The sequence below is a fragment of the Osmia lignaria genome, chromosome 6 (assembly GCF_051020975.1).
Source record: "Osmia lignaria lignaria isolate PbOS001 chromosome 6, iyOsmLign1, whole genome shotgun sequence".
Classification (NCBI taxonomy): domain Eukaryota; kingdom Metazoa; phylum Arthropoda; class Insecta; order Hymenoptera; family Megachilidae; genus Osmia; species Osmia lignaria.
Genome location: NC_135037.1, coordinates 8,000,915 through 8,017,890, shown reverse-complemented (window position 1 = coordinate 8,017,890; position 16,976 = coordinate 8,000,915). Strand labels below are relative to the sequence as shown.

Genomic DNA, 16,976 nt, shown 5'->3' with positions numbered 1-16,976 from the left:
TAATTATTTCCAAAAATTATTTTTAAAACTAATGTAAAAATAATAAAAACATTCAAAAGCTTTCCAAATCTTAGGCTTCATTTTATAAGTCTTCTAATTTTCTAATATACCAATAGAAAGATTAGATAAATTATCAAATTATATTTGATTACATTAAGGTCTATCGAAAATCAATCATTTGATATTCAACAGTCTAATATTGAAACACCCCGTACAAACACAGAAAACACCCTCGATGTGTTTCAATAAGAATAGGCCTGGAAAAAAATTGCGGTTCCTTATCAGGAAAAAGGAGCGTCGGGAAGGTAGACAGGATGACAAAGCGTTGTTGTGCACATGGTACGATGAAACGTCGGCGCAGCACTGGCCAAGAAGAATTTCCTGTCAATAAAACCAGCTACGTGGTATCTGTTGAACGGACAACCCTGAAGATTTGTTGGCGTTAAAAGTGGACAGATTGCTGGCCGATGCTGTCACTCCGATCACCCTTCGTCGGGATCTCGTGAACAAACGTCTCGACCTTGGAAGTTGGCTCGATTGAGTCTTAGATACACGAGTCAGTCGGTCATTGTGTTTGTCGAGGACCCGGGGAAATTGGAACGACGAAAGAATTGCGAATCCAACAGGGAAGCTCGTTGAGAAGTTGAACAACTTCAGGATTTTAGTTGAATTCTTCTGGTTGTTTTTGCAGAGGGTGAAGATATTATGAAGATGAGTGTGAAGAGAGAGATAGATCTTGAAGATTTGTCAATTGTAATTTGATTAAATTGGAAGGAAGGAAAATTAACAATGGATTTGTGAAAAATTTGTGAAACCTCCAGATTTCTTATATTTTCTAATTTTTCAAATTTTATTTATTTCCATTGCTTATTGAATTATATTTGTATTTAATTTTCACCCAAGCAATAATTTGGAAAAGAATAGTTATACCTCGGTATACGACCTTAATTCGTTTCTGATGTTTGGACTTATATCGAATAGGACGTATACCAAACCCATCAACTCCGAATATAATTGATTATTAATTTAATTTTTCCTCTGAGATAGTTATTTAAAAATGAAGCAAAATTCACAGAAAAAATTTATGTCGTATACCGAACAGAAGTCGTGTACCGAGCAAAATTTGTCACGTCCAAATAGAACGTATTTCGAATTGGACGTATTCCAAAGCAGACATATACCGAGGTACTACTGTAATTAATTTTTTGGCTCGTGCATGTCGAACTCCATAGAATCAAATGGAAAGGAAAGAAAATATCTGATCCACTTGAACCGAACAAGGAAATATGAAATACTAAGGTAAGGAATGAAAAGAAACAATTAATACGATCTACATCAAAGAGGTCCAATATCCTATCGAATCGACCAATCAAACGTAAACTACAAAAGCAAAACACAATAGAAATAAAAGGAATTAATACGATCGGTGAAACCAAAGAACGTAGAGGCAGGATCGAACAAAGGAGAGTGCCAAGCATCGAGCGTTTCCTGCTTCCTTTATTTTTCATTCGATCCGCTAGGAATTCCTCGATAGAGGGATTTATTATTCTCCACGGGTAAGATGGCCACCATACACGAAATGATCCCCGGATTCGTCGTTCTTTTTACGAGTTTCTCCTGCACACCAACAGACCCCTCGTTCATCCTCGAACAGCCTTTCTTCATTGCTCCCCAGAGCCCTTTTTCCCCTTTTATCTGCTTCGCGTTCTTTACTTTAGCTTTCGCTAAAACAGAAGCTTCGTTCACCACTCTTTTCGCACAATTTGAGCGAAGCGAGACTGCGGAAAATCGTTAATTGTTTAAAAATTTTCAAATGTTAGGCATAGAAATGACGAAATATCAAGCGTTCGCCGTCAAAGGGTTAATTATCGGATCGTGGGTAAATTCTATGGCGGTGAAATATTAATTGAGATTTTTTTCTTTTTGTGCTTTCAGGTAAAATAAAATACTCGGAGAGGGTGTACGACGCATGTATGGACGCGTTCGACTGTCTGCCGCTCGCGGCCCTCATGAACCAACAGTTCCTCTGCGTGCACGGTGGATTGTCGCCGGAAATTCACAATCTAGAAGACATACGCAAAGTAAGTAGAAAGAACGTTTATTCAGTTCTCGGCCGATTTCACTGTGATTAATCTGTTCTGGACCGGTGAAAGCTATCTGAAAACGGTCATTTTTCTTCGTCGGTCCCTGTTCTTTTTATTAATAATTGATTTTACGTATTCGAATTCTCGTATACTCGAGTGGCGAGTTTTTTTGGGAAATTTTGGTAAATGAGAAAATTGTTCGTCGACCGAATGGCACGAGTGTTATTGGAACCTGGTCTGTGGAGTACCGGAAACATAGCAGGGAACCGATGTGCTGCCACCTGCTCTATCGATCGTTCACCTAAACGGTGACTACCTTGACACAGCGTACACGCACTAGAAGTACATACGCCTCTTTTGTATAATTTACGTAATATTTCATTTTCTCTGAAATAATCGACCATTGAAGAGCTAAAATTTTGTATAAATTAAATTACAGGGTGATAGAAATTGATTTATTATGAATTATCGTTTTTAATACTTCACAAGTGGTTTCTAAAGGATCAATGATACTGCAGAATTGACAAAATAGCACTTGGTTAATGCGATCAACGTAAATATTCGTTTCTGTCGGTTTGGTAAAATATCGCGCGTTCGAGGTATTAATTAATCCTCGGTGATACACATTCGATCGCATCGTCAATCCAGTTGAATTCATTCAATCGTTTCAAATCTTCGAATTAACCGGTTGCCTTACGATTTTCTGAACGGCTGCGTCCGTTTCTCTATCAATTTGCCTACTCGTTTCACCGTGGGGATATTCGCGACAGATGGAACACATGCAATTTTCAGCCATTGGTAAATCCTCGACTCGGTAACTTTTCTTTTTTTCATTTTGCAAAATTTTACGAGAATTTTTAAATCACAGAATTTTAGAATTTCAGAATCTCAGAAGCTTAGAATTTTAGAATCTTAGAATTTTGAAATTTTGGGAAGCTGTGACCATGGCAAAATTTTACGAAAGAATTTTAAAATTGCAGAATTTTAGAATTTCAGAATCTCAGAAGCTTGGAATTCTCGAATTTTTAGAACTTTAGAATCTTAGAATTTTGAAATTTTGGGGAGCTATGATCATTCCAAAGCATAAATGCAAATAATTCCTGAAGGGGGATTCAGATCGGTGATGAACGTCGTGGCGTTGCGTCGCGTCGTGACGCATCGAGCCCTCGAGCCACGAAACACCTGGTGCATTTTATCAGCTAAAACGGTGCAGTTTGTGCTTTAAATAGCGTCAGGACCGCGCTATCGCCTACTGCTATTAACTTAATCGCCATGCAGCCTGGCATGCACCTATGCGTGCCGCATAACACGCTCTTAGGAAATTCGCCATAATAACCTGCACGTAGAACGATAGAACGATGGATGCGAAGAGGTGGAGGATCTTGAAAACGCTCCACTTGGAACGGAAAGTTCTAACTTCTTCGGTCACGTATACCCTGGGAAGAGGAAAATAAAAAGGGCACGTCCGTCGTACTCGGTGCAGTTGCCACACGATCGCACATTTTATAAGCGTCGTTAAAACTTATCCCACCGATGCGATGGTGAAACTTTTTTTCTTTTCTACATTTTCTCCGTTCAACTCGCGGGACTCGTTGAACTTGAATTCGTCCGGGAAATTCATTATCGCGTACGGCCTTTCGTGACTGAAACTCCTGTGAATGTTAGACGCGTGGTAAATCGCGAGGCCACCATTTTCTATATAGACTCTTGCTGAAATACAATAGTACATCTACTATTATAAAAAGGCGACTGAATTGCAAAACTTGAAACTGAAAAATTGAAGGATTGAATGTAAAAATTAAGCATTTTTGCAATCTAAAATTATTCTCAATTTTATCCTTAAATAAATTTTTGATTCGCTGATGAAATTTCTATTAGATGACAGAATCTAAGTTAAAGGCGAATGTTGGACAACTAGTAGCGAGATACGATAATTAGAAACATCGGAAACTGAGAAGGCGGTTGACATTGCTTCCGTGATAAGGTTTGTACGTTCTTGGCTGTAGCTTCCATTTAATAGGCAGCTGCTTGTTACACCGTAAACGACTTGGTGTGCTGGATGTTAACACACGATCACACAGAGACGAATGGTTGCGTTAGTTACACGTAAAGGATCGCAGTAGGCAGCAGTGTGCTATTCAACATAATTAACATGCTGTTACAGCTGCGCGTTGTGTATCATTTGTGTTTCTGTTCAACCCTCTCGTTTCTGGCGAATACGCGAATCCTATCGAATTCCTTGGACAACGTTTGTGAACCTGACTCCAGGGACTGTAGTGTATCACTAAGAGAACACGAATACCTAGGACGACACGTTATCACATTGAAGTAAAAATTTGTCTAAAAATATATTAGAAACAAAGAGCATTAATCAATATGAAATTTTTAAAATATTTTTAAAAATATAATGATTGCTTCCAAAATTATTAAATTACATAAAATACGTACGTAATACCGAAGTTACATTTTCTTATTTTAAAGAAATTATTACGAGATTCGCAAAGTTTTTCAAAGATCGAAGTCATCGAAGTCATCGAAGTCTGCAAGTAACATTACGTACCCAGTAACGATGGAAAGTTTGTCTGAAAGCGTGTCTAGATTAAAATAAAAGCTACCTAACGCTGGAACAGTAACAAAAGGATTAAGGGAGGTGACTACTGGTCGGATTAAGAGCAGGAAGAATTTTTTCCTCCACCTGGGACCCTTTTGTTCGTCTAATAATGCGATTCTATGCACAAATGAAAGATCCTCGCCTTAGGACAACGGTAGGTGGTCCCAGCTCCAGGCTAATTTCCTTTCAGCCGACGGAAGTTCTCCCATTAAATAATACTCCGACTAAGTTGGCCGGGATATTTCCAGTTTCACTGTGAAAGGACTTTGTGTCTCTACAAATGGAATTATTATCGACGAGCCTCTGGCCACTCCTGTTTTTGAATATCCATCTCTGGAATTTCGCGTTGAAAAAACATAACATCGTAGATTGACCTAAAATAGTCCGGTTTGTTGGGAGAGTTGGTTAATTAAGGCCGGTTACTTTTCACGGGCCGCGAAGTTCCTCGTCAAGTTCGTCGAGTTGAAGGTACATGCGAGCTGCCGACTAGGCGAGATTAGTCGCGAGAGGAAAGAAGCACACCGGTTGAACTTGCCGTAACTGGTTGGCATCCGTAACTCACGAACCTTGAAACTTTCCAACTTTGACGACTCCGAGAAGTTGCTCCCTTCGTTAACCCCGAGACGTCACGATGGAAGGGTGCTTCTCGAAGGTTTACACGTTACTTATCATTGTTATTACGTTTTTGTTGCTAGTAGTATGTTTAAAAATTTCCAAGTATATTGAGAAATTATCATTCTATTCGTACAGGCTGGTTTCAGACTCGTGCATCCTTAGAAACATCACATAAAAGTATCGCCAAATAGCACTTATGGCACATCAATTTAAAGCTTAAAGTTTAATAAAAATTACTATATAAAGTTTACAGAATTTCTTTATCATTTTGAGGTACAAATAATTAATTGAAAATTAATTATTGTGAAGTGAAGTTAATCTGATTAACATTGATTAATATTGTCTCTTTGAAAATACCCAATTTTCAATTAATTATTTGTACCTCAAAATGATAAAGAAATTCTGTAAACTTTATACAGTAATTTTTATTAAACTTTAAGCTTTAAATTGACGTTTCATAAGTGCTACTTCATGATACTTTTATGTCATGAAATCACGTCAGACTAGCTATGTTTCAAAATCGACCTGATAAATGAGGAATTTGTTAAAAATGTCATAGAGTTCATAATGAATGTTTATTTTTTTAATGATGAAGATAAAAATTGAGTTCTAGTTGACCAACAGTCAAAGGTGAAGCGTGTAAACGCGGAAGACATGGGAGCGTGTAGTTCCCAGCTGGCATTTGGTATTCATATCGCTTGCTCGCGGTTGCAAAACCCGGCTTTTACATAGAAGCAGCCGGAATAATACATAACGGAGCAGTTGGGGTAGCGAATCTATAGGGGGTTGGCTGATAAATATTGCATACTCGCCGCTGTCCCTCGCTTCTCGCCTCCTTCGCCACACTCTCTGGAATTTCGAACATATTCTGCATAGACACCCTCACATTCGTCGACCTTCCCTTTCAACCAAGATGGAACCTTTCGATCCTCTGAAAGGAAAATAAATGATCGTTTCTACTACGCGTGTACGATAAATTCGAATTGATTTTTAAGACAAACGGAATCCTGTAAAAAAATGAAAGGAATACTGCATTTTCATGAGAGAATCAGTGTAAGCGGTTTTGAAGGATCGAATATCATAGTCAAATTTGATCTTCGTACAATTTATTTATTTATTTTATACAAATACAAAAATTCCTTTCATACAAAATGTAATATTTTTTCAAAGTTCTAGAATAAAAATTTGTTAATAATCCTTTCTGTCCCATTGTCCAGGGAAACAAAGAAATTGAAAGAAGAAAGGATATCTGAACTTCCGTCAAGGAAAGTCGTGGAAATATTTGAGCAGCTTAACTTTTTTCAGAAAAAAGAAAGCTTCAGCAATGGATACGGAAATTGAACTTTTCTTTCTAAGACTATTAGAATACCGAGGAAAAATTGGAGGGGGAGAAGAACCGATAACGTCGATGCAAATTATCGCGAATACTCGACGAATATTTCCGATCAGTCGAACTTCACCCAGTTTCAGCCTTTTATTCTCAAACTGTTCGATGTTCCTTCTGCAGTTCTTCCCTTTTCTATCCGTCTGCTTTATTTATCGCGATTGATGCGGCTGAAAAAGAAACTCCGTGAATCTACCGGAAGGAGAGCGTTAACTAACCTTGTTTCTCCCATAAGAAATACCATGTAATCTCCCTGAACAGATGCACTCATTTTTTTTTTTTTTTTGTCTTCGAGGTGCCACTCCAGCGCATAGATCATGCACCCATGCTTTACATTTCTACTCTGCTTTACTCTGTTTGTAACACAGCAGAGACTCGGTCATGTACTACGAGTTTGATCATAATGGCTAATTATGTTGAATGGCATTAGTTGCCGGCGCTCAGCGAATGCGCACGTGTGGCATCCGTAGCCACACACACGTACAAAGTGCGATGCTGTTTATAGTGTAACGAGCAGTTTGCACCTAATAAAGGCAGACGTAGTATCAGTGGAATTATTGGCCTTACTAAAGTAGCTGCATCGTTCTCGCCTCTAAATCCGCATTAGGTGTGCGACGATCAATGGAAGTGCCACTAAGGAGTTTGTCCCTTGTGAATTTTCATTTATTTAAAATGAATAACGTAACGTAGAAATTCAAATTACCAGTTGCTATTATTTTCCTAATATTGTGGTATCGTAGTTTAGAACTTAGGGTAGTTTACATTTCTAAAGGCAGGAAGAAGCGAGGGGTGTGGGTGTAAAAAAAACTATGAATGCGAGTGCCTTTGCGGGATGAGACTAGAGTTGACTTTCGAAGTAGAACGTTTAGCTTGCGAGTTACCTTGTTGTCAATTTCGTATCTTCAACACTATCTTTCATTATTAAGTCTAATAAACAATATTCGTTCATTTTACCACAATATTTTTCTTGAAGAAAAAAGAAAAAGAATAGATTGAAATTGACCAGGATCTCGAGATTCCTCGTAGCCACAAAATCGAGTTCTGCCTCGATCATCAACCAGGAAGGTTCAAACATTTAAAGTTTTTCCATCCCGTCATCCACTCGAGGCTGGAGGGTAAAAGTTCCTGTCGGAAGTTCTCTGATTTTACTTTGATTCCGTCGAAGCGGTTCGACACAGGAATAAATCTAGGCCAGAGTTCGTGAATGCTTTATGACGCGGAAACACCACTCGACCGACGAATCCTTCCTGCGTGTGTATACGTGTGTCTATGCGGCTTTCGAGTAAATAAGTGGCTCGTCCACCTAGTTTCTCCATCGAGAGAGCGTAAATTTCTTCTCTTTTTTTTCTCCTTTCCAAAAAGCTTCTTATCGAATCGAAAATTAAATAACTAAAAAATATTATTCCGTTTATTTTCAAATACCGACTTAAACTGGAATAGTTAATTAAGATTAACCGTAATTGAACCGAGACTCCGTTTGGTCGAAGTAACCGAAATTTGCCAGCATCCCTGGGCACCGGGTCTGAAGATCAATAAATATCATTCGATCGTGGATCGAGTTAAATCAATATGATCGGAAATCATTGGCCAGGAGCAGTGGTTAATTGGAAACTTGCGAAGCATGTCGCGGCCCACCGTTTAGATAATTACCAGGGGCTCGTTTACATGGCCCTGGCTGTCTGCCGATACATCATCGGAGACCTCGAGTTCCTTCGACTAATTCGATCAATGTTTACTTTGCTGTTGCAGTTGGATAGGTTCAAAGAGCCGCCGGCGTTCGGGCCGATGTGCGACCTCCTCTGGTCGGATCCCCTCGAGGACTTCGGGAACGAGAAGAACGCGGAACACTTCTCGCACAACAGCGTCAGGGGATGTTCGTACTTTTACAGGTGAGTTAAGGAACTCAGTTAAGGACTGTTCGCCAAAGAACTTTAATCGATTTTAAAAATTAACTCTTTGAGTTTTATATTTGCTATCAACCACCATATCAGGGTATAACGTTTTGCTAAAAATTTAATTTATAAATAAAAATAAAAGTACAAGAGTGTTATTAACTTCTTCGTTTAATAACTCTTTGTAGTTTTATATTTACTATCGGCCACCATATCGCGGTACCGTTTTGCTAAAAATTTAATTTGTAAATAAAAATAAAAGTACAAGAGTGTTATTAACTTCTTCGTTTAATAACTCTTTGTAGTTTTATATTTACTATCGGCCACCATATCGCGGTACCGTTTTGCTAAAAATTTAATTTGTAAATAAAAATAAAAGTATCAGAGTGTTATTAACTTCTTCGTTTAATAACTCTTTGTAGTTTTATATTTACTATCGGCCACTGTATTACGGTACCACTTTGCTAAAAATTCAATTTGCAGGTAAAAAAAAAAGGTATCAGAGTGCAATCAACCACTTTGCTTGGTAACGGTTCTTTATTCTTTCATCCGATCGCAATTATGTAAATGGTATTCGCCGTATCAAAAAGAACAGTTATCATACAAATAGCCGTGTTATTTTGCCTCTCGAAAGGATTTCATGAAAATCGTTGCATTACTGCTCGCAGGATGAAAAAGAAAGGAAACGCTCGCAGCTGGTGAAAATTGTCAGTTCGATAAGCGCGATAATCGATTCGTGGAGCACGAGAAACACGAAAAATCTAGCTCTCCGTTGCAGCTCGTTTTTCTGGAAAATGAATAATACATTAGTTTCGCATTTTCGATATTTATATTCGAAAGAACAAATGGCGTTTTCGTCGGGCCGCTGTTTCTCGGTTTTCCATTAAAAATCCATTCGTTTCGTTGCACCGTTTTAGAACGAATTTTCAACAGGATAATACCGGTGAAAATTAAAAAGCTTGAAAATAAAATATTCATTGATTCTCCTAGTATCGTTATTTTCAGTTGCTAAAAGGAAAACATTGTATCGTTGTTAAAAAAGGCTTTGATGTTATTAGAATGTTAAGTAGTATAAACTAGCGTTCATCAGACGTTCACGACTATCGACGTAACTTTTCTACTGAAACCCAGCGATTACACATCGTTGTAATTGATTATCCTTGTTTATCCGGCTACGATTTCACCGGACATCGATAATTCGAGCGACTAATTAAGGCCAATTGTGTTTCGTTTAAATTCGTCGAGCGACGGGGTTACTTGGCCCGCGAAATCTCTGTCGCCGTCCGACCATTCGTCGGGCCGCTCTACTGAAACCTAGTTTCACTTCGCGCGGCGCGGCGCGCACTCGATGAAGTAATTAACGCGAATTTCGGGTCACGTTTCGCGTGTGTCGATGCACGGAGCCCCGGGCACGATAAAGTGCTCGTTTGCCGGAAAATATCGACAATGAGACGAGCGTGTTTCGTGCCGATTGTCGTGCTTCGTTAAGTAAATATTATCAACTGGCAAGCGCGATATAACGAACGCTTCTTGTTGATTTATTTGCAACAGCGAATCGAAGCTAGTTATAATTCGATTCCCCGTCCACAAAACCGTCATTGACCCGTACTAATGAAACTTACTTTTTTCAAAAATATTCCACTCAATTCTCGTTCAGGCTAATCAAGGATAATTATTATGATTTTTCAGCTTGTAAATAGAAAAATTCATCAAATTCAAATTATTCGTTATTGTTCGAGTGAATCTGTGTTATTTCTAATAAATAAATAATAAATAAAAAGTGTTTCTAGAAGAGGGGAAAGGTTAAACGGAGCGTAAAACTAAGCACGTGTACGCATCAGAAGCAAACCACGGTTTCTCCATACGTGAAATTTGTTCGAAGGTTGGCCGGAAGTACGGTGCAACGGAGGCTTAAAACGCTCTCGACAATTTCGCTCGTGCAGTTGCAAGCTACACGCGAGGCTACAAGCGAAAATTCGTGATAACTCTCTCTCTCTCTCTCTCTCTCTCTTTCTTTCCCGCCGCGGTGGTGTAATTTTATCCGGCGATCGAACGCGATAACAGAAGCACGGACCAAGCGTTTATAAATTATAATGCGACCGATAAATCATCAACATCTGACGGTGGTCGTCTCGCTGAATCGATTCCCCGGTTTCGTAAAAATAATTTCAACCGTCGGTTAATTAATTAATTTTATTATACACGTAGCAGACACTGAACGATACAACGAACGATATCAAGGATTTAAGGATAGAGGTCACCGCGTTTACGAGGGTGAAATAAAACGACTGAGGATCAAGATGGACGATTCTCGCGCTAGATTTTACGAGTTCGTCTTTCAAGAATGTACGATCCAAAGAGCGAGGTATTTCTTTATAGCAGCCTGGCCATTACGAAATTGCTACTAAAGTCATGGCGGCTGCATTCGTAAAAGATCTTTGGGAACGTGTTATGACCATTGCCAACGGTGTTTCGCAGTTTGAACGTGTCTCGTATTCCGGTTTCATCGGACCAGCCGATTTTCCATTGGTTCGTGTGCACTATGACGTAGTATAGGAACAGAAAAAACGTTGTCGTCTCGGGATCGTCTGTCAGACTCGTCCAATGGAGCTGACGACAGACGATCCCTGCTCCAGACGCCTATATACAGGGTGATTCTCTCGCTAGTTTACTCAAAGAAAATGACGCCACACCAGTATGAATAGACCCAAACCTTTTCACGGACACAGCTACAGTATGCACCTCCGTCGAGATATCGATGGCAGAAAAGGGCTGTGTTTCAACGTGACGTTTATAATGGTGAATTGTTTAATTTCAATTCGATTTCGTTGGTTCTTTGTATAGTTACGCGGCTTGCTGCGATTTCCTGCAGAACAACAACCTCCTGAGCATCATAAGGGCACACGAGGCACAGGACGCGGGTTATCGTATGTACCGGAAATCTCAGACGACGGGCTTCCCATCGTTAATTACAATTTTCAGCGCGCCCAACTACCTCGACGTTTACAACAACAAGGTAACGTATGAACTGACCATTCTCTTGCTAATTGGTGGTATTAATTTGAAAAATGAGGTGCAATTTGTTGTGTTGCACAGGCAGCAGTGTTGAAGTATGAGAATAACGTAATGAACATCAGGCAGTTCAATTGTTCACCACATCCATACTGGTTGCCCAATTTCATGGATGTTTTCACGTGGTCCTTGCCATTTGTAGGCGAAAAGGGTAAGTATATTTTGTATTTCTTAATATTCCATAAAAAAGGAAAAAGAAAATAGAAACAACCATTGAGTAGGTAATATTCCCTTCCTTTTCTTCTTATTTATTTAACAAATTTGAACTCAACGCATTGATAAAAACTATCAGCTTAATTAAAAATTCTCTTAATTAAAAATTTTAAACTTTTCTAATTGCCATAGATAATAAATTTACCAGAGAATTTTGATATAGAATGAAATTTTCAGTCGCTTATAAAGATTCTGTTTCTTGTTTGACAGTAACGGAAATGCTAGTTAACGTGCTAAACATCTGCTCGGACGACGAGCTGATGAGCGACGGCGACGACGGGCTCGAAGAAGGTAATGTCCTCTACCACTTCACTTTCTTCATTTCTTTTTTAATACAATCACGTTTCTTGCAGAGATTCTTCTTTCTCTTTCTATATAGATATTATATATCTATATATTATTTTTCTTCCTTGTCTATCAATTCGACATTTACTGGTCCCTCTTACATCGTGATCAGAGTGTTCCCTCTTTTGCACTTCGTTTGATGCTTGAACAAATTAACAGCCTTCGGGGAGTAAATTTTGCATCCGTTTCAAGATGTTGTTTTTAGTTTTATTAATAAGAACCTCTTGTTTGATATTATGTATACAAAAAGTGTTCGTTAAAATTGAAACATCTGAATACTTTTAATTCATATTGAAAGATACAAGTAATAATTAATTAAAAATGACTTTAATTTTAATTTTTTTAAATTTACAAACGCAAAGGTTTAATTTGCAGACGTCGAATTTGCTCTAAACACGATTTAAGAGAGACCATAATTAAATTCGGGAACGCGAGAATTCATTAAAATCGCTTCACACCAGAATTTTGTAATTTAATACGTTTCAATGAAGTATTTATCGTGATTGATTATAGAATTGTCGCGTTCGTTCGAATAGAAGATCGATCGTGTGACCGCAAAGATTGAAAAAAGAAAAAAAAATGTTATGCAATTTTTATTGGCTAATTTACTTTGTTATATTTCAAATGTTAATAAAATAATTCTTAATTTAAAGATTTGGAGGGCTGTTACAATGCCCATAATTCAAAGAAGGGTTAAAAGAAATTCAAGACTATAGAATAAAATAAATTCCGTTTTATTTACAAATTGTTTTATTTTGCAAATTTTTGGAAAATCAGCTTTACCGTCACACCTCGATCCTCCAAGAGTGCAAGCAAACGAGGACTCTGCACTCGCGCGTGTATCCGAGTTTCCCTCTCTCGATTTTACTCGAGTTTACACCCTTTTCGTAACCACCTGCTACGGCCTCGTACACTTCTTTCGAGATTTCACCTATTCCGGGAACAGAAAAAAAAAAAAATTAGAGAAACGATCGAAACGTGTCCGAGTCACTTTTTCTATCGCGACGATTGAAGCTCAAGTCAAGGGCGAACATCGAGATCTTTCTCATCCCCTAACCCCTGTCACCTATCACCCTAACTAACAATTAAATCGTAAATAAGAAGAAGGTATCGTTATCGAACCCATATCACGCGGTGTCAAACTTTCAGAGGAAGATTTTCAATTCTCTTTCTGTTTCCATTTTCACCCGCTGCACGGACAGATGGTAAGAAGCGCCACTCGACTCTTCTAATCGTCACATTATTAAGAGCTTCATTAATTATCATTGATTTCTTAGCTACATTGTTTTCCATAGATAGTGTCTCAGTGTGTCGAGTTTCTTTCTCTCTATTATTTCTGTTTGAATACGTGTACTTCTTTTATCATCGTCGGTTTCTATCATTTTCATACACGTGTACGTCGTTTGATTTCTTTCCTTTCTTACTTACAAAGAAACAAAGAAATTGATAGAAAAATAAGAAACGAAAGTACACCAAGCATTTTACACCCGTTTTAAAATCGCATTCTGTTTATGATGATTCCTTTTTTTTTGAGCGTTTTCCTTCGATCGAATCATAAAACAACTGTTTTGTCCATTTTGTTTATCTATTTCATTATCTTTTTTATCTGTCTGTCTATCTATGTCACTGTCTTCTCTCTCTCTCTCTCTCTATATATATATATATCCATGTTTCTCTGTGGTTCGTACATCTCCTCGCATTAAGGTACGAAATATATATTTTATTATTTTCTTTCTTTCTAACTCTACTTCTCTGTCTATATGTATTTCGTTTTTTCTTTCACTCCTGTATAAATCATTTATATATTTTGTCTCGATGGCACACGGCCTGAATTTATTCTCGTTCTCACCGATATATATGATGATTATCATTCTTCTGCATCATTACGATCATAGTGCATTTAGAACGATATTATATCTCTCTGTCACCCTGATTCGGTGCATCCATTCAAGATGGTGTTTCCATGAGAATAAATTGAATTAAAGAATATAAAACTTTGATTGCAACATTGATTCTAAATCAATGAAGTCATCTGTTGTAATTAGTCGATCAGAAATAAATGGAGTTATAGTCTGTGTAAAATCAGCTGACCATTAAGGAATACTTTGCCCGTTACAAAAGATATTAATAACAATCTTTTTTTAATAATAAGTTTTTTTGAACTTGAAGGGATGATTTTTTAAAATTAATAATTAATTTTTTATGCATGTTCGTTCACCTTCCAAGAAAGCACAATTTTTCTATTATATTTAAAAGTAAATGTACTTCCACCATCCACTAAATATTTTAGTGTTAAAATATTTAATAAAAATTGTACATAGTTGGGTAAGTAATATCATTCAGAATATTTAAATGTATTTTAAAATGTTTAAACAAATAAATAGGAGAGATCTGCAATACGACCTTGAGCAGTGATCGATTTTAAACAGACTATATCTGCAATGCCGTCGAAACGTCAAGAAAACTTTTCCACGCGACACCCTCAAATAGTATTAACCCAGAAAAAGAGATTACAGATGCACCAGAGTGCAACGGCACCATCTCGAATGCTGCAGACACGCGAATCACGCATGCAACGATCCGGTCAGCCGTCGATTTTGCACGATGGAAATCGACGTTCGATCGATCGTTACGTATTCTCGGTGTTATATCAGATGATATATATATATATATTTTTATACATATATATCTTCGCACCAACCTTTCGTTTCTCTCTGATCTAGCCCCCGCTCGACTGTGTACCAATTGTTATATCCGAATTCTCGAGTTCGATTTTACTTTCTATCGTGTCAAGCCCTCTCCTACAATATCCCAACTCCACTGGCCCACTTGAGCCCTCCGCACTTTGTTCTCGTTTCTTTTTTTCTTTTTTTTTTATACATCTGTGTGGTACGAGTAGCGGTCCAATCCCTCGGTACACGTGCACCAATCGTCAGAGATGGACTTTCGCGATCAATCATCTAGTAATTTGAAAGATAATAGCACTTGTGATACATCAATTTGTAAAACGTTTACATAGCCACTTTTGTCAAACTTTAAGCTTTAAATTGATATATTGTGAGTATTATTCTGTGATACTTTTCTGTCATGAAATCAACACGAAACTTTCTATGTTTCGAAATCAGTCACTGTTTGTTATAATTAACAACCAGTTATTTTGTATTAAAAATCCAAACGAAACGTTTGTGTAGCAATTTTCTTTAATCTTTGAACTTTAAATCGATGTATCATAGGTACTATTTTGCATTTCAAAATCAACCCATGCAACAATTTAATATCCAGACTGTGCAATTAATCTTCGAACGAAGTAAGTTAAATATCGCGAAATGGAGTTATAAAACGATCGTGAAACGTCCATCTCGCAGAAGGAAACGAACGAGAAAGCACCCCTTGGTCAAACACGACGTGGTTCCTGAGCAGTCTAGGGTGTTAGTCGAGCGTGTGATCGTGAACCGAGGATAAACAGGATGATACATCCGAGAGATCCAATTTCCGAGCGACTCGATCGTTGATTTCGTGAATCGTTTCCGAAAGACGTAATCCTAGGTTTACCACCCCGGACGGTTACCCAAACTACCGAAAGCCCAGCCCCTTTTCATGCCCCACGAAGTTGCACTGACTATCTTTTATCGTACTCCTTCTCTATTATATTTGTATCAATCACACTGGCCTTGGACTCCTCCTATCTCGGCACGACACTATGCTACTACTACCTCTACTACTTCTACTACTACTACTACTACTACTACTTCTACTACTACTACTACTACTACCACTCAAAACTCCGTTGTTCGGCATACGCAACCCCCGTAAAGTCGCAGCCAAAGTCGTTGTCCAAAAAAAGAACGGTAAGTCCCCAGTGAGAGAGCCGACGACTTACTTGAAAAACAAAAGAAAAAAAAACGCAAAGAGAGTTTCATTTTCTTCTTCTTTTATTTTTTCTTTTTTTTCTTTGGTCTCTTCTTTCTCTTTGATTGAGTCGCTATCAAAAAGTAACCCAATAGTCTGAATCAAATACCAGATATAAATATACGATACGATGGATATATTTATACTGCGATTTGAACTCGTTTTATTTGTCAGTGTTTCTTCTCTTTGTGTGCGCTCGCGCGGACGCGGACGAGAAGCGAGTTCTGCTGGACCGGAAGTGTCGCACATTCTAATAATTACAGCGATATTTGCTTATCTGTCAATTATCAGTTCCTTTGCGTACAAAGTTGCTCAGTTGATTTAAAAATGACATTATTCATTCTTTAGAATATTTTGCTAGATTGCATATCTGTTTGCTCGAATATTCGACAAATAAATTAAATGTTAATTAATCATTAAATATTGACCGAAAAAAGACACCAGCAGAACGAACTTCTATGGAACGTTCCGCGCGGCCCATAATCTTTCTTCACTTTGTTTTTTTGTCTCTTTGCTCCTGTTATTTTAACTATATTTACATAACTCCACGCCGTAATCTCTCTGTCTACTTGTCTTCTCATCTACTGTCTTTTTATTTCTTGTTTTTGTACACGGTGCTCTGTTGAGTCCTTTGTTTCTTTCACTCTGATTGTGAGTCTTTGAATCGAGATGTTAATCAGAGAACGTTCTACTCACGATGGTCGTTTTTTTCTTTTTTACCAAATTCTATTTTTCTTTTTTTCTTCGGTTTTTTTATCTCGGTTCGATCACGTTTTAGTTGACGTTTTTGTTGGGCCACCGCCTCTTTAAACACTTGTTTTGACCCCCGTATCTATACCGACACGCTGCGT

General features: G+C 37.9%; 1 protein-coding gene across 12 annotated transcripts in view; it reads left to right on the top strand.

Moving 5' to 3' along the window:
- Positions 1-16,976, top strand: part of LOC117601361 (serine/threonine-protein phosphatase 2B catalytic subunit 2) — a 116,165-nt gene that overhangs the window by 74,349 nt on the left and 24,840 nt on the right. For 6 of the 12 annotated variants that reach the window (XM_034318016.2, XM_034318024.2, XM_034318022.2 and 3 more), the window contains exons 5-10: positions 1,936-2,081; positions 8,444-8,583; positions 11,431-11,602; positions 11,683-11,809; positions 12,082-12,162; positions 16,032-16,064. In XM_034318016.2, coding sequence (XP_034173907.1) covers positions 1,936-2,081; positions 8,444-8,583; positions 11,431-11,602; positions 11,683-11,809; positions 12,082-12,162; positions 16,032-16,064 — 699 coding nt within the window. The other 6 variants (XM_034318020.2, XM_034318023.2, XM_034318028.2 and 3 more) reach the window with 2 other exon arrangements.